This window comes from Schistocerca serialis, chromosome 1 (assembly GCF_023864345.2).
Source record: "Schistocerca serialis cubense isolate TAMUIC-IGC-003099 chromosome 1, iqSchSeri2.2, whole genome shotgun sequence".
NCBI lineage: Eukaryota > Metazoa > Arthropoda > Insecta > Orthoptera > Acrididae > Schistocerca > Schistocerca serialis.
The window spans coordinates 89,010,771-89,038,473 of record NC_064638.1 but is presented as its reverse complement, the minus strand read 5'-3'; the positions used below and the strand labels follow the sequence as shown (position 1 = coordinate 89,038,473).

Below are 27,703 nucleotides of genomic sequence, written 5' to 3'. Positions count from 1 at the left end.
TCAGGTACACTTTGTACACATTGTTTGTACTATACACAAAACAGTGTAAGTAGATCTCTGACAGCTCGTAGATCTATTGCCAGCTTTCAACTACAAAGTGCTAATGGCTGAAGGCCAAATTAGTAGCCAGAGTGGTGACATCATTGAGGCATTGCCGTAGAGGCATTTACAAAATCACATTATGTTATTGCTTGAGGTAGGCCCCGGCAAAGCTGCCATGCCCAGCCTACTGCAACTGTCAGGGGTCAACTTATGCCGACTCAACAATAGGTCTTGTATGGCAGATGCTGTTGAGTAGCCTTTTCTAAAACCATGTTGGGTGTCTTGTAACACTTTTTATTTGCTAAAAAATTTTCTGATCGTATCGCAATAATCTTTTCTAACACTTTGCTTAGGACTGTAATTAAGGTGATGGTTTAATAGTTTTTGGCTTTGTGAGTACTACTTTTTCTGTGCAATGGCTTGTTGTTATGTATTTTAATTCAGGTGGAAACATGCCATTATTCAAACTTTCATTGGAGAGGTGGGTCAGAACAGGAATGAGTGAATGCTTGCATCTTTTTAAGATTAATTTATTATTATCTCTATTGTAGTTATATCTGTTTTGCACATATACACAGATTTTTGTGCCTGGTAAGGAGTTCTGAGTTGTCAGCACCACAGTTTACTTTTACACTACCTGAATTTATGATCTGGGTATTAAAAGTATTGCTGACCAAATAAGTATCTAAAACTGCCACACAGTCACTAACTCAGTTGGATTTTGCTCATGCTAGGCTTTGGTTTTCTGCTTCAGTGTTCTCATTTACACAATTACATGCTGATTTGTTTATGTTATTCGAGTTTTCTATTTTTTGTTGTGTATTTTCCTGTACAGTCCTACAACAATCAGTGGTACTCTGTTTACCACTGTCTTTATTGCTGAAATTTCAAATGTTATTCCACACTACATTCTGTGATAAATGCCAGTTTTGCGAAACGTAGATGGTCTTTGCAATATGGGGCAACACCCACACTTTTATGATCTGAATGACTGAAATTACTGGACAGAGTATAGCTGTCAAATTTAGTCATAGTAATTAAATTATTGGACAAACTGTGTTCTGTAAGAGGGAATGCATCTGCATTCTCCTCACTCAGTGATTGCTGTAATTGCATACACTTCTTGCTTAGGTACTGAATGTTTTGCTGTAGCACTTTGAAACCTGTTCGGTTTTTTGTTTCTTCAGGATGTTCCTCCAAGAAAAATACCTTTCACATATTTCCTCTGACATGTTAGGTTGAGGTACTGTGAAAATTTTGATGTTTTTTTGTTTACTGTGTCATTTCCCTCCTCCATCAGGATATGTTAATTTCCCTTGCTTATGATTTTGAAGACACCCCAATGTGTTTTACTTACAGTTGCAGAGCCTAGTCTATTGAAATGAATACCATACCTCCCTGAACATTTGTGAGTCGCCACTCCATCCTGTTTATTGATGCTAGACTTGATTATCACTTTCCATAATCTGAGTGGTTGAAAAATTAGACATCGGGCATTTATAAGTAGCCAGTTGTGGAGGGCAAACTTACTCCCAATGTACATGCATCGATAACTGAAGTTCTGACTGTGAACCTAAAATGCATGTACTACCTATCCTCCCACAGTGTTCTGTAACTCACTCTCTTCCAAAATTTTCTAATAATAATGAAGAGGTTGCAATGATTGAACACTTTTGCATGACACAGTTAATTTATTTCACTTTAATTTCAAGTATCACATCCCTGCTTGTTTTAATTCCACTCACAATACAATTACAGTCACTCATTTGCCACAAGCTTGTGAGAGTTTACCACTGCTGATTTCTTACAGAATGGTCACCCATTAGAATTATATAACAGCTTCCCCAATATGAAATTAATCCTGTCTCCATCGAGACAATCAATCTCTCTGTGCCAGTATGTTCCTTTTATAACTATAAGGCAGCCACATCAGTAATATTGCTGTGCAGTAGCAAAGAAATCATAAGGGTACATTCAATCTGTCAAGTACAAGACCAGAATCCTTACCCTTACTCATTTGCCATTTAAAAATTTGTTTGGATTTATGAATATTGCTCGAAGCCTGTTGCAGTGTTCTCTCCTACAACTGTATATTCAACTGTATATTTCTCAGATGTACTTTTCACGTACCAACTTCCTGTTTATGATGCCACTTATTATTAGTGTATATGAGTGATAAACACTTTTCATTGGACAATCCAAGTTTCTAGTGTTGTTGATAATTTCTTCGCTCCTGTTTCATGAAGAATTTATCCCAACTTGTAGGAATACACCTTTATGACCTTGTCCAGATTCTGTTGCATTGGTTGCCACATCCAGTTTGTGTCAGAATGTTTTTAACATGTTTACCATGTTGATTAGTTCTAATCCCAGGCTGAAGATCCATTTTGCAGTCTCGAGCTACTACATTTGTTAACATAGACTCTCATATTACTTGATATCTTTTTGGTACTGATGTGTTTTTATCACACAGTTTTGTCACTTCTGTATCAATCCTGTTTTTCTTTTTGCTACACTCCACTATGTGCCATTTGTATTTTGATTCTGATTTCGTGGATTCTTCCTTTTGTCATGTCTTCATAGGGTACACAGCCTACAATTTGTTTATCATCATAAGTCGACCGAAGCGTCCGATCCCACCCGTTGGCTTTGACCCGTGGCGTAAGGCTGTTGTGGCATGTGACGTCATGACGGCACGGAATTTAGTTTGTGAGAGTGGTGTGTTTGTAGGTGTCGTTTTGATGCAATCGGTGGTGATCTCTGGTGGTGTGTTAGGTGATGTTTTTGGTTTAGTTTTCGAGTGTGGCGTCATGTGTGAATTTTGGTAAATTGCTTTTTTTATGTCTTTGGTAGGTATGGATATGACTGACAGGATCAACAGTTTTCGGTTGTCGGCTATGATGGGGGACAGTGCGTTGTCTCTAATAAAATTTCTTCAACTATTCGGGTTTTTGGATGAAGTCGTGAAGTGTTCAGTATGTCATGAAGAAATGAGGCTGTATGTGGAGATGTTGTAAGGATAACAGGTCAAGGGAAGTGTTCGATCCCAATGTGTGGCTGTGAATGTTGATATTGGTATTGGGAGATGTTTTCGAGCTATATAGGTCAAGGGAAGTGTTAGGTCCTAATTTATGGGATCGGGAGCTGCTGTTGAGCTATATAGGTCAAGGGAAGTGTCCGATTCCAGCTGATGTTGTGTTTAGTGGTATTTGGGGAGTTTTGTGGTGTCGGTTTTTTTTGTCATTTTGTATGGGGGTGGGTGTCTAAATTCGTTTATATTTAGTTTGTCCCCACCCAAAAACCCATTATTTCCCGCACTTGTCCCGTTAGTGTCATTAGGCTTTTTGTGGAACGTGTGTGTGTTTATTTTTCAATGTATTTTTGTCCTCATTATGTGTACGTAACGACTTTATATGTGCCATATTGGAATCATGGTTTATGGTTGTTTCCGCCATATTTGTGACGTCATGGGTCAAAGCAGACGGGTGGGATCGGATGCTTCCGTATTTCTGAATTTGCTTGCTTTGGCAGCTAGAGACTGTGGGTCATGTGTGTGTGAGTTCCCTTTGCTTGAGAGTATGTATATGTGTGTCTGTTTGTCGTCTATTCTGATGAAGGCTTGTTGGGCCTTAAGCTTTGTCTGACAGTCTTTTTGTTTTTCCTGTATGTGACACAGCATCTCTATTGTATGGTGAGTGGCAACTTTCCTTTTCATAAAATTGTTGTTATTCTATCCTGGATTTTCCTTTGTTTGAGTTTGCTTCTTGTTTTGCAGACACACGGCTCTTCATTTTATCGTGTCCTCATTGAATACACAGCCTATGCTTCGTTTATTGTCATATGAGTTTACTTTCTGTTTTTAGCAAACACACGACTCTGATTTGGTTACTAATTTAGCATTTATTTTATTTGGTGCTGATATTTTGTTTTTAAGTAGGCCTATTGCTTGTAACTCTGCAGCAGGGTAATAATTTTGTCTGTTGAATTCACAGCACTTAGTAATTCTGCCATTTCCGTACGTAAACAGTCATAGTTTATGGATTTCAGTGTCACTTCTGCACATTTTTCATGTTACTGGAAATTATAGTTAATACATAAGATCCATTTGACCACACAATTTTTGCATTTCTTACATGTCAAAGGATTGAACTTTTGACTTTTTGATGAGAGCGCTGTGTTGTTGCACTGTTTCCTTGAAACCATCTTTGCTGTAGCTTCGAGGATTATGTTTTGGGGTGTCGTAGTCTGCAATATTTGTGCACCTGTGGTATTTATTGAGGGAGTACTGAACAGTGTAGCATGCAGAACATCTTTCAGCTTGTTATTGTTCTTATGATACCAGGGAGATATACTCTTCAGCAAAGCAGTGCTTGTACACTCATTTCTCACAGACACGATGCAAGTCCGAGATGTTCTCCATTGACCATCAGATTCCCAGATTTACATTCAATTGAGTCTGTTCGGGGGCAATAGGATGGAGGCTGATCTGATCTGTATTGCCAGTAACATCCCTTGATCAGTTGTTTCCCTTATGTTTGGTCCACGGCCATTGTGCATCAGTTAAAAGATGTTATCCATTTTCCATTGTCTATTATTTTAATAAAATATTTAATTTTCACTCTTGGTCGCTGTAGATAAGCTTGTGAACATTGTATGTTCACCTTCACACTGATCCTTATCATGTACATGCCACACCATCATTACATTATGAGACGAAGCTGACAGCCAGTATGGGTGGGTTCTGTTGACCATTAATGATGCATTTGGTTCTGCCCTGGCAATATTTTGTTTATGAATGTATACCATGTGTACTGGTATGAAACGAGCGTTAAGATACAAATGTGTTGATAGGGAACATTTGTTGTGAACGAGCCTTAATTTTTGTTTGTTTGGTTGGTATGACATCTGTCAAAGATATTTAGTATAAATCAAGTCATGGAACAAACAACAACATACGTTTTCATCGTGTTAACAATGTCGAATTTTGTAGCAGAAAGTCATGATTTGCGGAAAGCATTAATTTTTTGTTTTCATTTGGAAAAAGTGCTGCAGAGTCGCATCGAATGCTTGTTGAGGCATATGGTGATCATGCTCTATCAGAAGCAACATGCAAAAGATGGTTTCAGTGGTTCAGAAATAATGATTTTGATGTAAGAAATGAAGAACGTGGAAGACCACCAAAAAAGTTCGAAGGCGCCGAATTGTAAGCAATATTGGATGAAGATGATACTTTGAGTCAGAAGCAAATGGCAGCATTGCTAAATGTTGCACAACAAACAATTTCTGACCGTTTGAAAGCTATGGGAAAGATCCAGATGTGTGGAAAATGGGCGCCACATGAATTGAATGAAAGACAGATGGAAAACCGAAAAACCATTTGTCAAATTTTGCTTCAAAGACATGAAAGAAAATCAATTTTGCATCAAATTGTTACTGTTGATGAAAAATGGATTTATTTTAAGGATCCTAAACAGGAAAAATCATGGGTTAATCTGGGACAACCATCAACATCGACTGCAAAACCAGATCAATTCGGCAAGAAGACAATGCTCTGTGTTTGGTGGGATCAGAAAGGTGTGGTGTATCATGAGCTTCTAAAACCTGGTAAAACTGTGAATGCTAATCGCTACAGACAACAAATGATCAATTTGAACTACGCATTGATCGAAAAAAGACCATGGGCCAGAAGACATGGCAAAGTAATTTTTTTACACAACAATGTACCTGCACATAAAGCAAAACTGGTTCATGATACAATCAAAACACTGGGCTGGGAGCTGCTACTCCCGACTACAATTTGTTTTCATCAATGGGACACGCATTGGCTGAGGGACACTTTGATTCCTACGAAGAAGTTGAAAATTGGGTGTCTGATTGGTTTGCTTCAAAAGCAAACATTTCTATTGGCGTGGTGTCCACAAATTGCCAGAAAGGTGGTCAAAATGTATAGAAAGCAATGGTCAGTACTTAGAATAAAATGTTTTTACTTTTCAATTCAAAATTAGTGTTTCATTTTCACAAAAAAACGCTCATTTCATGCCGGTACACCTGGTATACAATACGCTATTTGTTTGTCTGTGGTCATGTGTATACATGACTACCAATTTTTAATTATTATGAAGTTTTAATTTATATTTCTGTTTAGTTGGCTGCATAATCATGTTGGTTATCACTTGTATATATACACATACTTCTCCTTTTTCGTGTCCTCACAGATACATGTCTGTTAAGGTTGCTGTTACAAGAGAAGTGTCTGAATGGTTTACCAGAAATTGGCTAATAGTTAATCCCCAAAAAACAGTACTAGTTAATTTTCACACAGATCAAAATAAAAGTGTGAGACAACCCATAATACATATAGACAACCAGAACATTAGTGCTCTTACTGAAACTAAATATCTGGGGATTCATATTGAGGAAAATCTTAAATGGAGCACTCATATCACATCCCTAAGTTCAAAACTAGCAAAAATGAGCTATGTAGTAAGATTTCTTTGCAACAATACTAGTGCATAAACAGATCGGACTGTATACTTTGCTCGTGTACTTCAATACTGAAGTATGGTATCGTTACACCAGGCCATAACAGTTTTCAGGAAACAAAAGGCAATTATAAGAATAATGAAACAAGTGAGCAGCAGAAAATGATACAAACCTCTCTTTAAAATCTAAAGATCCTAACCTACCCTGCATTTATATACTGGCAGTAGTCACGCACGACACGAAAAGTACACTGAGAAAAGAAAACCTTTTTCCTCTAAACAAAAGTGTCCATGATTACAGCACCAGGTCAGACAGTGACATACGTGTTAGTCAATGTAACACCACATTATGCCAAAAAGGTGTATATCATGCAGATACAAAACTATACAACAGATTACCAAGACATATAAAATCTCTTCCTGAATTACAGAACTTTGCAAAAAAGTCTGTGACAGCTTACCTTCTGAAAAACTGCTACTATTCAAACTCACAGTATCTTAGGCAAGAAAAAATGTAATTTGTATCTTTAACTGCAGAAATAAGTTATAAATATACAGTAATTAAAAAATTGTAATTATTAATGTATAGATCCAATTGCTTATAAAAATTTAAATGATCTGTATAATGGAAGGAAACATTCCACGTGGGAAAAATTTATATATAAAAACAAAGATGAGGTGACTTACCGAACAAAAGCGCTGGCAGGTCGATAGACACACAAACAAACACAAACATACACACAAAATTCAAGCTTTCGCAACAAACTGTTGCCTCATCAGGAAAGAGGGAAGGAGAGGAGAAGACGAAAGGAAGTGGGTTTTAAGGGAGAGGGTAAGGAGTCATTCCAATCCCGGGAGCGGAAAGACTTACCTTAGGGGGAAGAAAGGACAGGTATACACTCGTACACACGCACATATCCATCCACACATACAGACACAAGCAGACTGGCTTGTGTCTGTATGTGTGGATGGATATGTGCATGTGTACACAAGCAGACTGGCTTGTGTCTGTATGTGTGGATGGATATGTGCGTGTGTACGAGTGTATACCTGTCCTTTCTTCCCCCTAAGGTAAGTCTTTCTGCTCCCGGGATTGGAATGACTCCTTACCCTCTCCCTTAAAACCCACTTCCTTTCGTCTTCCCCTCTCCTTCCCTCTTTCCTGATGAGGCAACAGTTTGTTGCGAAAGCTTGAATTTTGTGTGTATGTTTGTGTTTGTTTGTGTGTTTATCGACCTGCCAGCGCTTTTGTTCGGTAAGTCACCTCATCTTTGTTTTTAAATGATCTGTGTTTGAAAAACCAGGGATGAAAAGGTTTTCTGTCCAATATCCTTCATACGATAATGGACTGAAAAAGAGATTTATATGGACAAATAAATAAATAAAAATATGTTTATAATGACCATGCAGTCAAAATTGGTCAACAGTGACAAATAAAACATTAGACTCAAATGACAAACAGCCTCAGCAGAATCATGTCATCTTTTAATTCCTTGACCAATTGTGACAACAATTGGAGACAGTGTGAACACTGTTCTACCATACCTATAGCTATGCGAATTGGTCAGCACCATGGCTTTGAACCAAAATATGAAACTTTCTAAGCACCGAGAGATTAAATATTATCTATGGTTGTCTTAGCAATTTAACAATGAAATGTTTGTTTGGTGTGCTAATTTCTTTTAGAGATTGGGTGTTATGTTGTGTGCTATAATTGTGTGACATGTGTATCCTTTCCTTTATTTCTTTGGTGTATTTCCTTGTTTCTTACATCATATATAATTTGTGGTTTAAGGCTTGATGTTTAAGTTGTGATTTTGATTGATCACTGTTTCTTTCTGCGTCATAAATCATAAAGTAATTTTCTGTAGTTGAACATTGTGATGCGAGACGGTAGATATTGAAGAGACTATTAAGTTTTCACAAAAGCTGGCTGTTTTTTGGGAACATTGTAAATGTTACATATGTGACAGTAATATAAACCATGTAATGAAAAGATCGATTGCTACACACCATACAGAAGACATATTGAGTTGCACACAGCACAATGAAGAGACAGTTACAATTAGCTTCTCTCTCTCTCTCTCTCTCTCTCTCTCTCTCTCTCTCTCTCTCTCTCTCTCTCACACACACACACATACTCTTTGTGTAGGTCAACAACACACAATTTTTAAACTACGGAAACTTGGCACCACGCGCTCTGATTGGCCATGGAATTGCCCTGTTGCTGGATGCGCTGGATAACGCTTGACACCGAATTCTTTGTCTGCCGGACATCCCAATATATTCCTGGCAGATTAAAACTGTGTGCCGGACCGAGGCTTGAACTTGGGACCTTTGCCTTTCTCGGGCAAGTGCTCCACCAACTGAGCTATCCAAGCATGACTCACGCCCCGTCCTCAAAGCTTTACTTCCGCCAGTATCTCGTCTCCTACCTTCAAAACCGAGTTCGAGTCTCAGTCCGGCACACAGTTTTAATCTGCCAGGAAGTTTCATATCAGTGCACACTCTGCTGCAGAGTGAAAATCTCATTCTGTCTCATCTTCTTTGTATGCCGATGACTTCTGTGTATATTATAGCTCCACTGGCATGCAGCTGCTGAAAGGCAGCTGCAGGGCGCTATTCAAAAGGCACAGTCTTGGGCTGTAGCGCATGGTTTCCAGTTTTCAGCTGCCAAGACTTGCATTATGCATTTCTGTCGGCGTTCACCCTGAGCCATGGCTTTATCTTGATGGCGAACCTCTTGCTGTTGTGGAGACGTATCGGTTTTTGGGATTGGTATTCGATACCCGGTTGACTTGGCTGCCTCATATTCGGCAGCTTAAATAAACATGCTGGCGGCACTTTAACGCTCTTAGTTGCTTGAGTCACACTAGCTGGGGTGCTGATCGGTCTACCCTTCTATGACAATATCAGGTGTTGATTCAGGCCTGTCTAGATTATGGGAGCCTGTCTTACGGTTCGGCATCCCCTTTCACATTGCAGTTGCTGGACTCCATCCTTCACAGTAGGATCCGACTCGCCACTGGAGCTTTCTGGACAAGCCCTGTCAACAGCATACTTGTGGAGGCAGGTGTCCTTCCATTGCGGTTCTGGCACCACCAATTACTGGCTGCTTATGTTACACATGTTTGTAGCTTGCATGCGCATCCCAATTATCGTCTCCTGTTCCCTCAGTCAGTTGTCCATCTTCCAGAACGGCGGCCCCAGTCAGGGTATACGATCGCGGTTCGCGTCAGAGCTCTTCTCTCTGGGCTTGAGGTTTTCCGTTTTCCTCCTCTTTTCCGGCCCCTCCGTGAATACCCCTGTGATGTGTGCTCCGCCCGTGCCTTCGGCTCGATTTGCCACAGGACCCGAAGGACTCAGTCCCTTCTGAGGCCCTCTGCCGCTGCTTTCTTTCAATCCTTGTCGCGTTTCAAGGCTCTGATGTTACGTTGTCTATACTGATGGTTCGATGGTTGCTGGTCGTGTCGGTTATGCTCTTACTCAAGGGGATCATAATGAACAACACTCTTTCGCACCCTAGAGTATATACGCTCCTGCTCAGGTGAGTCCATTATCTGTAGTTACTCCCTGAGCGGTTTACGAGCTATCGACCAGTGTTTCCCTGGCTCTCATCTGGTGATGGCTATCCAGGAGTCCCTCCATACTCTTGCCCATTACGGCTGCTCTGTGGTCTTTGTGTGGACCCCGGGTCATGTAGGCATCCCGGGAAATGAATGTGCTGACACGCTGGCCAAACAGGCTGTCGGTGCACCAGCCTTGGAGATTGGTCTTTCGGAGAGTGACCTCAGGTCAGTTTTGCGGCAGAAGGTACTTCGCACCTGTGGTGAAGAATTGTGCGCCCTGCCTTCACACAACAAACTTCGGGCCATCAAGGAGGCTACCGGTGCGTGGCGCTCCTCCTTGCGGGTCTCTCGCAAGGACTCAGTTGTCCTCTGCCGGCTGCGCATTGGCCACACCTGGATAACGCACAGCTATTTATTGCGCCGTGAGGATTCACTTTTATGTCGCTGCGGGTTAGCTTTGACTGTGGTCCACATCTTGTTGGACTGCCCACTTTTAACTGCACTTTGGCAGATGTTTGCGCTGCCTGATAAACTTCCTGCACTTTTATCAGATGATGTTGCGATGGCAGATGTAGTTTTGAGTTTTATTCATGCAGGGGGTTTTTTATTGCTTGATCTAAGTGTTTGTCCTTTTTTATTTGTGTTGAATCTGGCCTTTGGCCTACGATTTTAGACTGGGGTCTTTAGTGCGTTTCTTGGTGGTTTTTTTTTCTATGGTCGGCCAACCACTGTCACAGTCGGTGTGATTTTAATTCCTTTTGTCTGGTCTCTTGTCTGTGTCTTTCTTGTCCTGTGTCGTCTCCTCCATTGTTTGTTTTTATGCCTTGTGCGGGTTTCAAGTTCATGGAAAAAGGGACCGATGGCCCTAGTAGTCTGGTCCCTTCAATCCCACAAACCAATCAATCATACCTCTGTGAAAGACCCAGGTATAAGACATCACCAATCCACCCACTCAGCACTTCCTACTCTAGTCCTATCACAGTCTTGTCCTACCCCTACCCCATGGCAGGTTTGGCCACCTGTAAGAGCAACTGTGTCATAAACCAGCTTGCTGCGAACAGTCAACAGCTTTTTATGTCAATTCGACTACCAACCAGCTGTCCACCAGGATTAATGTCCACTGCCAAACTGTTGCAGAGAACAATGTTAACCATATGGTAGCACATCATGTGTTTACTTATAACATGCTCAATTAAATCAATGGCTGCTTTACGACCTGGGCCATCTGAATCCTTTCCTCCACAACCAGCTTCACTGAAGTACACAGATGGGAGTTATATATGCAACATATCCCTTGAGAGTTATGCTTGCAACATATCCTTTGCTCCCATAAACGTCCTGGCCTCAATCTATGGTAACCCAATGACCCCCCCCCCCCCCCCCCCCACTTCCCACCAGTCAGTTTCTCCTTTCTCCATTGTATCTCCCCATCCCAGTTGACGTTCCTGTGTCACCTTCAGCATGCACTGCTCCCCACCGGCTTCGATACCCGTGATTCACACTCCTAGCCCATGCAGCTGCCACCCCTCCCTTCAGTATTCCTAGTTAGCAAACTAGCTGCCTTCTTCCGAGCCACTAGTCACTCACCCTAACCCCTCTCCCTACCTCATGCCCCTCTCGCCCTTTGCCCACCCCACCTGATAAACCCCCACTCCAACCTTGTCCACCTGCCATAACGCAGCACATGGATTTTGTGTCTAGCTGACACCACCTTGGTCATAGGTGTGTGTGTGTGTGGGGGGGGGGGGGGGGGTCGCATGTGTGCACATGCGGTACTCTACTAGCCGAGGGTTTGGCAAGCACAAAGACAAACAGTCAGCAGAAGGGAATTATCTTGCTGAAATGTAAGCCCAGAATGACTTTCCATGAAGGGCAACAAAACAGGTTATAGAGTACCATTGATATACTGCAGTACTGTAAGGGTGCCGTAGATGACACACAAAGGAGTCCTGGTATCAAATGAGACGTCACCTCTGACTATCACTCCTGGTTTTGTCATGCCGTACTGTGGGTACCAGTCTGGTTGGTGTCCCACCACTGTCCAGGGCATCGCCAGACAGGTCTTTGCTGGTCATTGGGGCTCAGTTCGAAGCAGGACTCATCACTAAAGACAATTCTGCTCCAGTCAATGAGATTCCAGGCCCTGATGACACGTGAAGAAGTTTCTGGAGGTGCTCCGGACAGTGGTGGGATGCCAACCTAACTGTTATTGCCAATACAGCTCGACAGCCAGCTGTGATGGTCTGGGGTGCCATTTCATTTCTTAGCAGGACCTCTTTGGTTGTTATCCACGGCATCCTAACAGCACACTGGTATGTCAATGATATTCTATGCCCCGTTTTGTTGCCCTGAATGGAAAGCCATCCTGGGATCACATTTCAGCAAGATAACACACACTCGTATACGGCAAGAGTTTGTCCTGCTTGTCTTCATGCTTGCCAAACCATACATTGACCAGCAAGGTTGCTGGATCTGTACCCAGTTGAGAGCATTTGTAGCATTATGGGCAGGGCCATTTGGCCAGCTCTGGATTTCATTCTAATGTGCCATTGGGACAGAATTTGGCACAACATCCCTCAGGAGCACGTCCAATAACTCTATCAATCAATGCCAAGCCAAATAACTGCTTGCATAAATGCCAGAGGTGGACCAACATGTTATTGAATTGCTCAGTTTATGAAAGTCTTTCTCTTGAATCATCCAATTTTTCTGAAATTGCAATCTTTTTCTGTCTGTACACGTACATCACACCTACCAATTTCTATCGCGTTTGGATATTTCCTTTGTGGCGCATTGTCTTTTTTCCTTAAAGTGGATTTTCCTTAAGAATTTCATAAAAATTTACATTAGCTGTCATGATCATTTTCATTGTTTAGAGGGACTGAGAGTGTAAACCGTAATTCTCTCTAAATCTCTAAATGATATGTTACACTTCACATCCTCCAATGAGATTAAAGATGACGCGAAAGTTACTATCTTCAAATAACTAAAAACAATTTTTTAAATTCTTTTCATGCGATTTAATGTAACAAACAAATGTTAGCACATGTTTTTTTAATAATTCTAACATAGTTTCAGCCAAATAGAAAAACTTTAAGTACAATATAAAAAAGGAACAAGAGCATAGCTCTCCTGTTAGGTAACAGCCCCTGCTAATCTCTGTTCCTCTCTCCAAGGTGATGATTAGCTTTATAGTGTGCTTGTATTTGGTTAACTTTGTTTTAACCTCTATTAATTTCAGTGTTTCTTGTATAAGTTTTACTGATGTTATTTGTATTTTTTCACTTATTGTTAATTATTTGTGGAAAATCTCCACTTTACAACTTAAGTTATTTGCTATTCTTTTTTTAAGCAATCAGGAGGTACCATTTCGACTTGGTTAACAAATTGTGCCCAGCAGTACCACTGCAATACAGTAAACGTGGGAGAAATTAAAAAATCTTCTTTTTAACTTTTCACCCCATATTAAATTATCTTTGCCTCTTTGTTTTGAAAAGGTATTCACTGACTTGTTTCTATGATTTGCTCTAAGTAATACATAGGCTAGTTACATTTCTTTTAAATGAACCTTGCTACATCATATCTAAGGAGGTACATGCTTCTAGGTAATCACAAGCCCTTACCATCGATAGCAAAACTCTGTCGCTTGCTTTTTATATATGCAGTTACAGTATGGACATGTATCTTTCAATCAAGATATGTCTCCTTGTACTTTATTAGTGGGGAGAACTCTTCAGAAATGGGAAACATAATTCACTACCATTCCTTACTTCTGTAAGAACTGTTTGGACATGTTTTTCTGTAGGATGATACTTCTCAACCATTTAAAGTCTTTGCTGTTCTTGCCTTCCTTGCAAAGTCTAACATGGTACAGGTCATTCCTTCTGTGGATCAACCTTACCTTGGTATAAGTCCTCCCTTTCCTGGGCTCACCTAACCTTTTCTTACAATTTATACGAGATACACTATGCCATCCAGAAAAAATGAAGTACTCCTTCCCTTTTTATCTAGTTTGACAAGGTGTCTTCTTGTAGGTATGACTTCACCTTATCTACTAAACCTATTTACAAATGACAGTGTACTGTTTCCTTTCTACTAGAAAAGTTGCCACCTATGTTCCTCTCTTAATGTTCTAAATGGATAGTTGTAAAATTGTATGTAATTGCCTGATTTCCTGTCATACTGTCATTGTACTCCCAAGCAAATTGCAATCATTTTTCCTGGATGTTAGCATGTCATAACTAAATTTAGGGGATGGGTGCAGTTCCCTTCCATTCCACCAGTAGTGTTTCCAACATGCAACACATTACATTGATATGATTTCCTACAATATTCATGCCTTTTATGCCTGAAAATTCCAGAATCGAACCTAAAGATGTGATAGTACATAATTTGAACTGCTATGGTAGTGGTGGTGGTTGTGTGTGTTTGTGTCTTTTACCCCTTGGGCATTCCTGTAAGAACAGGTTTGGGCATCACAGTGTGAAAAGAAACGAAGATGGGTTTCTGTGATAGAAACTATTGAATATGGGTAGTGGTGGATTAGAGCTGGTACTCCTATTGGAGAAGGAAGAAAGGAGAAGAAAGACTATGAGTGTTAGCACTGAAGAAAGAAAGAAGACATACCCCAAGACTGATTGCCATACCAATCCCCACCCCAAGATTCCCTCCCTGACAAATTCTTCATTGAGGAGCTGGATGGTCAAGATGTTCAGCATACCTTACAGAACAGACTTTGTCGGCTTTACCTATGCAGGTCCCAAAATGTGATCCTAACATGCCCTATTGTGGGCCAGTGAAAAGATAATAACAAAAAAATTTGTTTTGGTAATAGAGTATGGCTGGTGTAGTTGTACAGTTACCAGTGTAAATTTTTTATGAGGTAAGATCATCTTGGGCAGTGGTTCTCAGACTGTGGGGCACAACCCCCATGGCGGGTGCAAAAGGGGGGGGGGGGAGGCACAGTATGTGTAATAATAAAGAAAAATCTTAGTCACAGACAATTAACATTTATCTTTTCCTTTGAACATAAAAAATGCTGTTGATTTGAATTGAATTTTGATGATTGGTGGCAATGAAACTGAAGTCATATTTTTAGCAGTATTTGAAATGATCAGGTTAGCTGGGCAATGTCACCAGTCAGTGGAATTGCCCATGGTCAGCTGCACTATGATTGTTTCCTTAATTATTGTGCACAATGCAAGCTTTGTATCTTGAAGCCTCGGGAGATACTTCAAGGGTGAAAACGAGAAGATATGATGAAAACTATTTATTGCTAGGCTTCATGAAAACTACAGTCAGTCATGTGTAATTTGTTTAACCATTTTAACAGCTATAGCAGGAAGCCTAGTAAGTTAAAGAGACATCTTGAAGCCATACATTGTGAATTAATAGAGAGACATCTTGAAACCATACATTCTGAATTAATGGGTAAACCAAAAGAATTTTTGCCAGGAAACTATTGGTAAATGTTTATTATCTACCCAGAATTTTTTTAATAAAACAATGATTGCGACTTCTAAGGTCTCTTTACCTTCTTTACAGATTTCGCATATTATTACAAATGCAAGAAACCACACACAGTTGCAGATACTCTAGTTTTACCAGAAGTTATTGATATAGTATTGACAATGTTTGGTGATTCATTTTCTCAATGGCTGCAAAGTATTCCTGTCTCGAATGATACAGTGAATAGAAGAATTATAGACATTTCTGATGACTTATTTGAACAATTAATCAATAAATTGTGTAACAATTATTTTGCGTTTTAAGTGGATGAAGCAACTGATTTTCATGAAAGATGATAATTTGATTGCTCATGCTTATTTTGTTGATAAGTGTAACATTTGAGACAAATTGGTTTTTCTCTGAGTCAGTAGTGAAAACCACTACAACTCAAAGACTTTTTGACGTGATCAATACTTTTTTTAATCAAAATGACATGTCGTGGAATAGGTGCCCAGTATGCTCAATGGAGCTCACTCAGCGTCTGTAAGCTGTGAGCTTCTGATGCAGTGTGGACTCGCTCACGAAACATTGAGAGGCTCTGGCCACTAAAGAACTTAGCCCACCCGTTCATGAAGTGATGTAAATCATTATGGAAACAGTTAATATTATTAAGGCAAAAGCTATAAATTCAAGGCATTTTAAAGTGCTGTGTAAGGGGGTGTGAGCTGAACACACTCAGTTGCTCTTTTTTAACAATATTCAGGATCTTTCAAAGGATAGAGTACTAAAAAGACTATTTGAACTGAGGTATTCTATTTCTTAAAGGAGAAAAGTCACTCTTCAGCATTTTTTCAGCCACAGGAGTATTGTATGGAACATGGCTTACCTCACTGACATTTTTGAGAAACTAATTGTTCTGAACACTTCACTTCAAGGTAATCAGGCAGCTGTAATATCTTGGAATGAAAAAGTGAAGGCATTCACAAAGAAATTTAGGGTGTGGCAAAACCAAATGGAAAGTAGGTTAGTAGGTATGTTCCCTAGTCTGCAGTCACTGTAAGAGGACACAAATTATCCGATACTTCCAATGGGGATAAAAGCCTGAATTATAATTGCGTAGGCTTCCGCAGCCAGAGTCAGTCGACATAAAAGTTTTCTGGGCATGGTACCGTTTCATAATGTAGCTAACTACTGCTGCTGGAGAAAAACCAATGTTTCGGCCACGGTTGCAGTGGCTTCTGGGTCTGCTGGCCAGAAGAAGGCCACTGCAACCATGGCCAAAACTTTGGTTTTTCTCCAGCAGCAACAGTTTTATACTTTATGACGCAGTACCATACTCAGAAAACATTTATGTCAAAAGCCTGAATTCATCATCATTTTGCGACATTGAAAGTTTGCTCCAAAATATATTTCAGCCACAATTTTGATAAAGTTAATTGGATTAAAAGTCCATTCAAAAATGCTCCTGGACCATCTTGTCTAGATATAAAAGGGCAAGAACGGTTTATGGAACTCAGTTGTGATACTTCACTGAAGAGTACGTTTAATGAAGTGTCTTTGTTGGAGTTTTGGATACATATTAGCAAGATATTACCTACGCTGAGGCACAATGTGATGGAGATCCTGACTCCTTTTGCAACAACTTACTTGTACAAGGCTGGCTTTCTGGGTTTTTGTCATCTATGAAGTTGAACAACCAGTCAAGACTGAATGCAAGGAAAGAACTTCAAGCTACTGTTACTGCTATTACATCACATCTTGAGAAACTTTCTTGTCAAAATCAAACTAATCCATCACACTGAACTTTGTAATTTAAATTTGTAAAATTCTCTCGTAATGCTTGTTTGCTGAGTTGTAAATATTGCTCGTATCATAATTTCTGAGTAAATGAAAATGTGATAAAGATAAACAATTTGTTCTGTATTTTCATTATAATAATTCATGTTGTTTTGGTTTCTGTTGTGTAAGATCTTTCAAAATTGAATTTGATGAAACAGAGAGTAAGGCAAAGAAAATATAAAAAAATTACTATTGTTCTTGATTAAATGGGCTTGGGAGGGGGGGGGGGGGGGAGAGGCGCTGATACTATTTTTCTACTTGAAGAGGAGCCCAAAGGAAAACAATTTGAGAACCACTAAACTAGGGGTTGGAATTACCCGATCACTTACAGTAGTTAATATACCACACAAAAATTATTACAAGTCCAGTACTACAAAATATCTATATGACGATTACTGTTTTCTTGAATTTATGCATGGTGATGCACACATACATTTTCAGTGAAAAAATATCTTTAAGTTTCCATTTAAGAACCTAATCAAGACTGTGTTGTTTGACTCAGAAAATTACTTTAAAAAATTTAAGTAATATTTACGCACTAATTAACTTAATTTTACCTCTGTGATAGTTCATGTCAGTCTTTGATGGAATAATCACTCTTGTGATTCTGATTCTCTGCATCTTATATTTGGTTTATATTACTAAGATATGATAATACAGGGTAGCGCACAATAAGTCACCTGATTGAATTTTGATCCTACAAGTATACTATTGGGGCAATAGCTTTCAAATAGTACACTCATCTTCATGCAGTTTGTGGAAATTTCACCAGATGCCATTGCAAGTTTATTGTTCCATAGTGAGTCCACCATTTCGGTTTGCTGCAATGGCGGGCAAAGGACGGTTGAGCGTCACACAAAAGACAAAGATTGTGTTATTGTTCGCAGCGACGAACAATGTTACATTGACACAGAGAAGGTTTCTTGCTCTTTTCGGCACACAGTGGGCTCCCAGCTCACAGAAAATATGCAGATAAAAAAAAAAAAAATTTTGAAGATACTGGATCTATTTTGCAGTATCGGTGGCCGCATTCACATACTGTACATTCGCCGCAAAACGTTGGAACAGTTCAAGTGGTTTTATCTCGTAGTCCAAGTAAATCAACAAGAAGAGCCAGTGCCGAGTTGGGAATTTCACGCCAATTTGTACAAAGAATTATTCAATCCAATCTTCGCTGGTATCCATACAAGATGACTGTTGTGCATAAGCTTACTGTGAGAGATAAGGAGTGGAGACTGCAGTTTGCAAGGTGGGCAATTGAGCAAGACCAAGAGGCAGTGCTAAACAACACATGTTTTTCTGACTACGGTAAGCTTATTTTTATGTGAATGGTGTTGTGAACAATTCTGTGCACGTGAACCATCGTGAATAATCCACATGAAAGACACGTACGGGGAGAAAGTGTGCATGTGGGTTGCGATGTGAAGCCATGGAATAGTCGGTCCATTCTTCTTCAATGCTACAGTAACCAGTGAACACTATTTACACATGCTGCAAAACCAGTTATTTCCTCAACTCGTGGCCTCATGTCTTCCATTGCAGCAGGATGGAGCACGCCCCCATACTGCCAACATTGTGCTTGATGTCCTACACGAAAGACTTGGCCTTAGGGCATTGTCAAACAGATTTCCAGAACGTTATGCTGCATTAAGAATGTGGCTGCCCCACAGCCCGGACATTAACATTTAAGGGTTCCTTAAAGAGAAGGCGTACCACAGAAAACCTGAAAATGCAGTGCAACGTAGGGCCATCATTGTTGAGTTATGCCGCGCCATTCCAGAAGATGTGTGTTGGAGAGTCATCACAAATGCACATGTGCGATTTGAAGAAGTTGTAAACCAAAATGGCAGTCATATTGAACATATGATTCATTAGGTTGTATTTCCAAGCTGTATTCTTTACTTCCACATCAGTGAATTACAAATCTTGTCAACAACAAATGTGTTATTCATGAAACAAATCAGGTGACTTATCGTGCACCATCCTATAGAAGGAAAATTCATTAATAGACAGTAGAGATGGTAAGAGTACAAGAAAATGCTGTGGGGGAAACAAAATATGAAAGGCTGAAGCAACTACGTCAGGACATGGCAGTCTCACTCCATCAAATAAGCAAAGGTTGCACATTCTCCTGAGGGTCTAAATTTTTAACACCATATTGATGATACGTAAACCTTTTTGTTGACCTGTCCTGGGACCTTCAAAAACCAAACTTTAGGATGGGGAATCCCAACTGTTTTATATGGTCCATTGTAATGTGTGAAGAACTTACTGGTTTATTTCTTCAAGTTTTACAGTAAATAAATAAATCCCTAAGAAGGCTCATGGTCCTCAGGTTAGAAAATAAAATAAAAAAATGCAAACATCTTAATAATCACCTTATGAACTAAATAAAAGTCTTTCTGGTTCTGCCAATGGTTGTGTGAGGAACACCACATCAGCAGCAATGATGTGTGCCCTCAGCATAAAATAACATAACCACCACACTAGTTTGAACAATAGATATATCCTAAATCACATTAAACAATACTCTTCGTACTAGCCATGCACTACCTTTAGATAATGTAGAATGTCAGAGATTACACAAAATCCATTACTCGTGAGCCTTTCTTTTCGTAGGCCATGATTCACATAACAGCTCATGTAATATGTACACCTGATTTAAACCTACCTCTGCATATCCATAAATCTTCACATTCTTATTATCATAAAGCTTAAAACTACCATGCTCTTTAATATCTTTCTTATTAATCACACTTCCTTGACAAGCACTGTGTTCCTGAGTAGGATCTTCATGAGCACATTCCTTATAAAATAAAGATTGTTGATATTCTGACTTAGAACACTCACTAGGACACCTATCATTGTCATTCACTGACTCTGTCTTAAATGTCTATCTAATATGAGTACAAGTATTAGTTTATAACTGGTCTAACCTATCAGATAAGGTTTTATGGATTTGTTTATTTGTTCCTTCAAACTATTAAAAGTAAGTTAGGAACTAATCATTACATTTGAATCTTTAGTCTGTTCTAATACATTTAGCGTTTCTTCGATGTCTGAGATTCGCTCAATGTTCCATAAGGTCTTTCATTTGTTTCATATCATTATTTAATTCACAAAATTGTTCATTGACCTCATTTAGTACTTGATCACATTGATTTTTCACCTCTGTTTGCAACTCCCATTTTAAAGTTGTTGCAGCTGTCTGTAATTCTGAAATTTAAATATTACTGTTAGCTGTCTTATTATTTGAGTCAATTTTTAATTCAGTACTAGAGGTATTAAAGTTATTTCATAATGCTATAGAAGCCTTGCCATTGCCAGTTAATTCTTCCAACTTTCTAAATATTTCTGGCAAATTTCCCTCCATTCTAAGGGTAACCACAGGCATACAACATACTTCTAAGAAGAGATAGCTTAGTCTTGTTGCAGTGCCATATCACAAACATGAACTAGTAGTTTAAAAGAAAATCACTCATCCATAAATTGCTCAATGTTGAGTTATTATCACGCAAACCCACTCAAAAAAGTAGAAAACAAAGTGTTTATCACAATTATCACTTGCCAGAGTTGTGTAGAAGTGCATCTTCTTTTGATGAACTGCTGGTATGAAGGTAACCCCCTGCTATTTACATCGTGTCGTCTGACTTGAATTGATCGCCGAAGCTGGAAGGTTGGTGGGTTCTGGCGAGGCAGCACAGAAGGCCATTACTGATGATGTGTTTTAATGAAGCTGTCATGACAGTCGGAGATTGTACAAACTGCCCTCATTGCTCTTCTGACTCGTGGACTGATCAAACTTCTTCCAAGTTGGACTCCATTGGTGTAGTCAAAAATAACTGTTAACTGACTGATTACACATAATTTTTTCTCTTTTTTTGTGGTCAGTGTCTTTTTTAATAGCACTTACACTGTAAATTATTGGTAGCTGTTGACACTCCTTGTAAAGGACAACAGCATATTGCTTGAATTTCTTCTAGATAATTAAAAAAACATTCTTCTCATTATTGTACTCTGTCACGACTATATTCAATTCCTTCACAAGGGCACCAAAACTGAGTGGTAAATTTCTTACTCAATCTTGTCATGGAACTGAGCCAGAATGGTATGTAATTTATATATTTTTGGGTTACCCCTTGTTGTTGTGTAATATGTTCTCTGTGGTCGCCTATTTCATAAAATTAACTACTATCCATACCAGGTAGTAAAAATCTGGATAACTGTGCTTCTGCTCTTGCTAATGAATTTCTCCTTGCACTGTCTTCGGTGTTAGAAGCTGAAAGACTGCTGGAACCGTTCTCATTTTTACGTATTGACCAACAATAGTTCTTGTTTCAACACCAATGTATGTAAGCATCTTTACACGTTTCACCAATTGTCATCAGATATGTATGCTATTGTAATATCTTGCAATCATATCACAAATGTTTGGAAACAAATATCATGTACAATAAGAACACAATTTGACAAGCAAAACTTTTTAAAACTTTTTTTTGTTCTTGCTTCTATGACATCACTATTGTTATTATGAGTACTGTTCTTAGATGTCTGCAACACACCTCCAAGCTGCAGCATCAAAGAACAAGTGGCCCGTAGCAGGTGGACATGCGAAACCCTTCATCCTGTCTTGCGGATGTGCTGCGCCCATGTACCTTGTATTAGCTGCACATAATAATAAAACATTGCTCTGACAATATGCTGTGTGAAACTTAACTATTAATAAAAGTGTTCATTAAATGACATAATCATCTTTCATTGTTTAGAAGGGCAAAGAGCGTAACTGACTGTTCTCCCTAAAGTAATGAACACACCTCAAACTGTATAGATCTAAAATACAACATGATCTTAACTACTCCCTTGTACACCAATGGGTCATCTCCCTGTTGTCTGATAAATCCAGGAACAACACAATCCAAGCAGTCTCCCCTCAGTGTATGTATAGATATAGTAAACAACATGATCTAATCAATCCTCTATGTAAGTATACCATCACTCCGTGTATTAATATCAAATTAATTACACTCATGATTAAAACACATAGGACTTTCTTAACAAATAGTAAATAGAAGGAGAGGCTCAAAATAAAACATAGTAACAAAATAATGGAAAATCTGGGATTTAATAAAGCAATATTATGAAAAGAATAGATTGCTACTCGCCTTATAGTGGAGATGTTGAGTCCCAACTGGGCACAACAACATTGTTTGACAGTCTTTTTGTTGTGTCTATCTGTGACTCAACATTTCTGCTATGCGGTGAGTAGCAGTCAATTTCATAATATTGTCAAAAGTAGTAGTAGTAGTAGTAATAAGAAAAAATTAAGCAAACAGATCCCCCAACACAATCGTGCATCAAGTACTGCCCTCTCTCTCCATCCCCAATCCCCCGGCTCCACCCCCCCCCCAAAAAAAAAAAAACCACAAGAATTAGATGTCCCGTGTAGCACATATCTCAAAATCATCTATAATTAAAACAAAAAAACGTAGAGGACGCCATCTACATCACATATGACATGACAGTTCAAAAGGTACATGGGTGCCTTGTGTTGTTATCACAAGACCCAAGATGTCACAGGCAGTACTTTCTAATGTTTTTTCCATCTAAAAATGGCATAATGATACTGTAAGTGTCTGCTATTGAAACAGTGAACAACCACTTCATTCCTTGATTGTAAGAAGAGATAATGCAGTATGATCTGTGCATTGAATTCATTTAACAATATTATAAAAAGGATAGCTGCTACTCAATATTTAGCAGAGATGCTGAGTCACAGATAGACACGACAAAAAAGACTGTCAGAAAGTGAGCTTTCAGCCAACAAGACTTGTAGGAAATAGATAAAGTGCTGTTTGTGGCAGTATACAGGGATGAGGTGGAGAGAGATTAGAGCAGCTTATTTATTGGCTTCAATCACTAAAATGTCAAATCAAACCTATTCACTTTTGGGTGCCTCTATAGGAAGGTATTAAATTCATTGTAAGACAGTTATTTTGTACTAAGTGTTCTGTCCATATATATTAACGTAACTAGCATATGTTTATTTTGGGTATGAAATTTTGCTTGCAAATAGTTTACTCTCTTACATAAATTTGTTTATAAAAATGGTAGGCATAAAAGATGATGACTTACTCCAGAGTGTAACATTCCTTTCAAATTTGCTGCAGATTCTTCCATCTTAAATCTCTTATTTCAGTATATAAGTGTATTTCTCTTGACATTTCATTTTGATATTTTTTTTTTAAAAAAATAAGTCCAATGGCGCAATTAAACACGGAACTTTTTTTCAGCTGACACAACAAAATTATTCAGGATGGGTTCTATTGCTATGGAAGAATATGAACTGATGAAGGACTCAAAGTACAGAGTGTAAGTATTAAGAACACAGTAAGAAAATATTTATATTGTAGTCTTTAAGGGAAAAAATGTTATCACTGTTACTATGAGTGTGTTTGTTTGGTTATTTGCGTGTTCCATTGAGCATAATAGTGACCTCTGACTGTGATGCACATAGTCAGTTTACAATTATAGTTCACTTTCACATTGAAAAAAATGACAAAGTGTGAATCATTTACATGATATACATATCTACATCTACAATCCATACTTTGCAAACCTCTATGAAGTGCATAACAGAAGGTAATCTCCTTTGTATTAGTTATTAGGACCTATTCCCATTCCATTCATGTATGGAGCATGGGAAGAATGTTTTAATGCCTCTGTGTGTGCTGTAATTACTTTATTATTGTCTTCATGGGCCTCACATGAGCGATACTTAGGAGATTTTAGTATATTCCTAGCATCACTGAAAGCCAGTTCTTCCAACTTCGTAAGGAGGCCTTCTCAGGATAATTTCTGCCTGTCTTCAGTTGGCCACCAGTTCATTTTCTTCAGCATCTCTGTGACACTCTCCTTTATCGGTCAAACAAACTTGTGCCCTTTCATGCAGCGCTTTTCTGTATATGTTTAATATCCCCCATTAGTTCTATTTGGTTGTGGTCCCACACATTTGAACAATATTCTGGGATGGGCCACACATGTGATATGTAAACAATCTTGTTTGTAAACTTACTGCATTTCCCTAGTATTCTGCTGATAAACTAAAATCTGCCACGTGCTTCAGTTTTTAACCGCCTGCCAACCTGGTTACTGAAGAAGCCCGGAGTGATTTTAGATTTATTGCAGTACAAGAGAGACTGCACTCCTGCCACCGTTTTTAATGCAGCATTTTCTGCCATTTCATCTGAGCACCACGACTATGTAGCTGTTTTTACGGATGGGTCGAAACAAGGGGATTCTGTTGGTTGCTCAGTTGTTTTTCCATATCGTGTCCTCAAGGTCCGACTGCCTCAGACTTTTACTGTCTTTGATGCAGAATTGTTTGTGATCTTGCGGGCACTGGAGCACATGAGACATTCTTCCTCTCCTAAATTTCTTGTCTGTTCCGATTCACTCAGTGCCCTTCACTCATTGCAACGTTTGTATGCGGCAGACAAAATTGTCCAGACCATCCAGGATGCCCTCCTCCGACTACAGCGACTGGGGAAAGTTGTAGCTTTCTGCTGGGTTCTGGGGCATGTTGGCATTGCTGGGAATGAAAGGGCAGATCTCGCAGCCAAGGAGGCGTGTCTCGCCCCACAAGTATCTCACTGTGCTATCCCCTTGCACGCACTCACCTCGCTGTTGAGCTCACGGGTCATGCGTCGGTGGGAGATGAGTGGCTGGAAGTGACTGACAATAAGCTCCGTATAGTCAAGCTTCCTTTCAGCCCCATCGACGGGACGAGGTTCTCCTCACTCGGCTTCGAATAGGCCACAGCTCCATGATGCATGGCTTCCTTCTCCGGCGAGAGGACCCTCCAATGTGTGGTGCTTGCGGCGTCCAGGTCACTGTGCGCCACATTTTATTGGATTACGTTTTATTTTCTGACCAGCGGGTCGCGGCTGACTTGCCAGCGGACCTGCCATCTCTTTTAGGCAACACTCGCACGAATGTGGCTAAAGTTTTAAAGTTCTGTGCCCTGTCAAATGTTTTTACAAAGATTTTAGGGAGAGGATTTTAATTTGCTCACTGTGTGACAAGCTCGCCCATATTTTATGTAAGTGGCCAGCCAATAACAATTTCCTGTGACATTCTTGTTGCTATGTTTCCCCTTTCCTTAGGTTTTACTTTCTTAGGTAGCATTTTCCTTCTTTTCCTGCTTTGTTTGAATGTGTGCTTTAGTTTTCTTAGGTCTGTCCACAATCGTTCCTTTTAATGTGTGTCAGGGCGCTGATGACCTCGATGTTGAGCGCCCATAAGCCCCAACACACCACCACCTTTAGTTATGACAGAGTCTTTTGGTTGTTCCATTTCATATCCATACAAAGTGTTACACCCAGGTGTTTGTATGAATTGACCGGTTCCATCTTTGGCTTGTTGGTGCTGTAGTCATAATAATCTACATTTTCTTTGTTTATCAAAATGCACAATTATACATTTTTGAACATTTAAAGCAACTTGTCAAACTTTGCATAACTTTCAAATCTTATCAAGAACTGGTTGAATAGTCGTGCAGCTTTTTTCAGGCATTACATCATTACAAACAGCTGCCTCGTCTGCAGAAAGACTGAGGTTATTATTAATATTGTCTGCAAGATCATTAATATTCAACATGAAAAGCAAGGGTCTCAAAACACTTCCCTGGGCCACGCCCAAAATTACTTCTTCATCTGTACTGCATCCTCCCCACCAAAAAATCCTTGATCCAGTCACAAATTACACTTAATACTCCTTCCTACCATAATATTCATTATAAATGCAGATATGATACTGAGTCAAATGCTTTACAGGAATCAAGAAATACTGCACCCACCTGTTTGCCTTGACCCGTGGCTTTCAAGATACCCTGTAAGAAAAGTGCAAGTTGGGTTTTACACGATTGCAGTTTTCAGAATTCTGCTCTAGATATCTCATTACATTTGAGCTCAGAATATGTTCTTAGTTCTATAACAGTCGAATATCAGAGATATTGGACAGTAGTTTTGTGGAACAATTTTGGCACACTGGTTGCAGACAGTTGTGACCAGTGCCTTCTTCTAACTACCGGGCACAGTTTTTTGTTCATGTTGTCAACAGCAAATTACAGTAAAGGAGGAGCTAACTCAGCTGCAAATTCATTATGGAAGCTGAAAGGGATTCCATCAGGCCCTGGAACTTTGTTCAGTTTTAGCAGTTTCAGCTGTTCTCAGCCATCACTGTCACTAATGTCTATATCATTCATTCCTGCAGTGGTGTGAAAATTAAACTGGGGTGATATCCCTAGATTTTGATTTGTAAAGGAAAATTTTAAAACTGAGTTCAACATTTCTGCTTTTGTTTTGCTACCCTCAGTTTCAGTTTGTGTGTCTTATCCATGAGTCTCTAGACACTGACTTTGGTACCAGTAACAGCTTTCACCTACGGCCATAATTTCTTTGGATTTTGTTGGAGATCATTTGATAGTATTCTGCTACAGTAGTCATTAGAGGCTTCAAGCTTTGCCCTCTTGGCAGCAGAACACATTTCATTCAGCATCTCCTTATCTCTAGCCATATGTTACGTTTTATGTGTCTTGTGCAGTAGTCTGTTCCTTTAGAGGCTTCTTTAGAGTGACTGTATGCCTTGGAGAGTTCTTCCCATCGTGAACTGTTCTACAACATACATATCTATCAAGTGCATGGTCAACTATTCTTCTAGACCTGAGCCACAGTTCTACTGCATGCTCCTGTCCAGAACTAAATGTTTGCAGTTCCTTAGTGAAATGTGACATTACTGTCTATTTATCTAGTTTGCTGAAAATGTAAATCCTTCTACTTGTTTTAATTGCCCTTTATACTTTGATAATCTTCATTACTACAACGGCCTTATGAACATTGATACCAGTTGCTATGTAGACATTGTCACAGAGGTGAAATCAGTTTATTGCTATTTGATCCAGTGTATTTATATCATGAGTGGGCTGCTGAAAACGATGTAGTTACTTCTCAGAGAATGCTTTTATTAATGTTTTACAGAACAACTTATCACACTACTTACAACATTTTAATTTTATGAATTGATGTTGGATGATTAAAGTCTCCTCCTATGATGACAGTACAATTAGGGTGTTTATGCACTAGTAAACATAAGTTGTGTCTGAAGTTTTCAGTTACTTCTGGAGTTGAGTATGGTGGCCAATAGAAGGATCTAATCGTAATTTTATGCATAGTCATAATACTGAGTATTGACCAGAGAATCCCACATGCAGTTTTTATTTCTATCTCAGTGGATTTGAGTTTCTTGTTTGCCATGACAAATATACCA

General features: G+C 39.3%; 1 protein-coding gene across 1 annotated transcript in view; it reads left to right on the top strand.

The window, feature by feature from the left end:
- LOC126462349 (protein dopey-1 homolog) overlaps nucleotides 1–27,703 on the top strand; it is a 345,125-nt gene that overhangs the window by 10,370 nt on the left and 307,052 nt on the right. Inside the window, exon 2 of the mRNA XM_050096065.1 lies at nucleotides 23,671–23,749. Coding sequence (XP_049952022.1) covers nucleotides 23,694–23,749 — 56 coding nt within the window. The 5' untranslated portion in view covers nucleotides 23,671–23,693. The remainder of the gene's footprint in view (nucleotides 1–23,670; nucleotides 23,750–27,703) is intronic.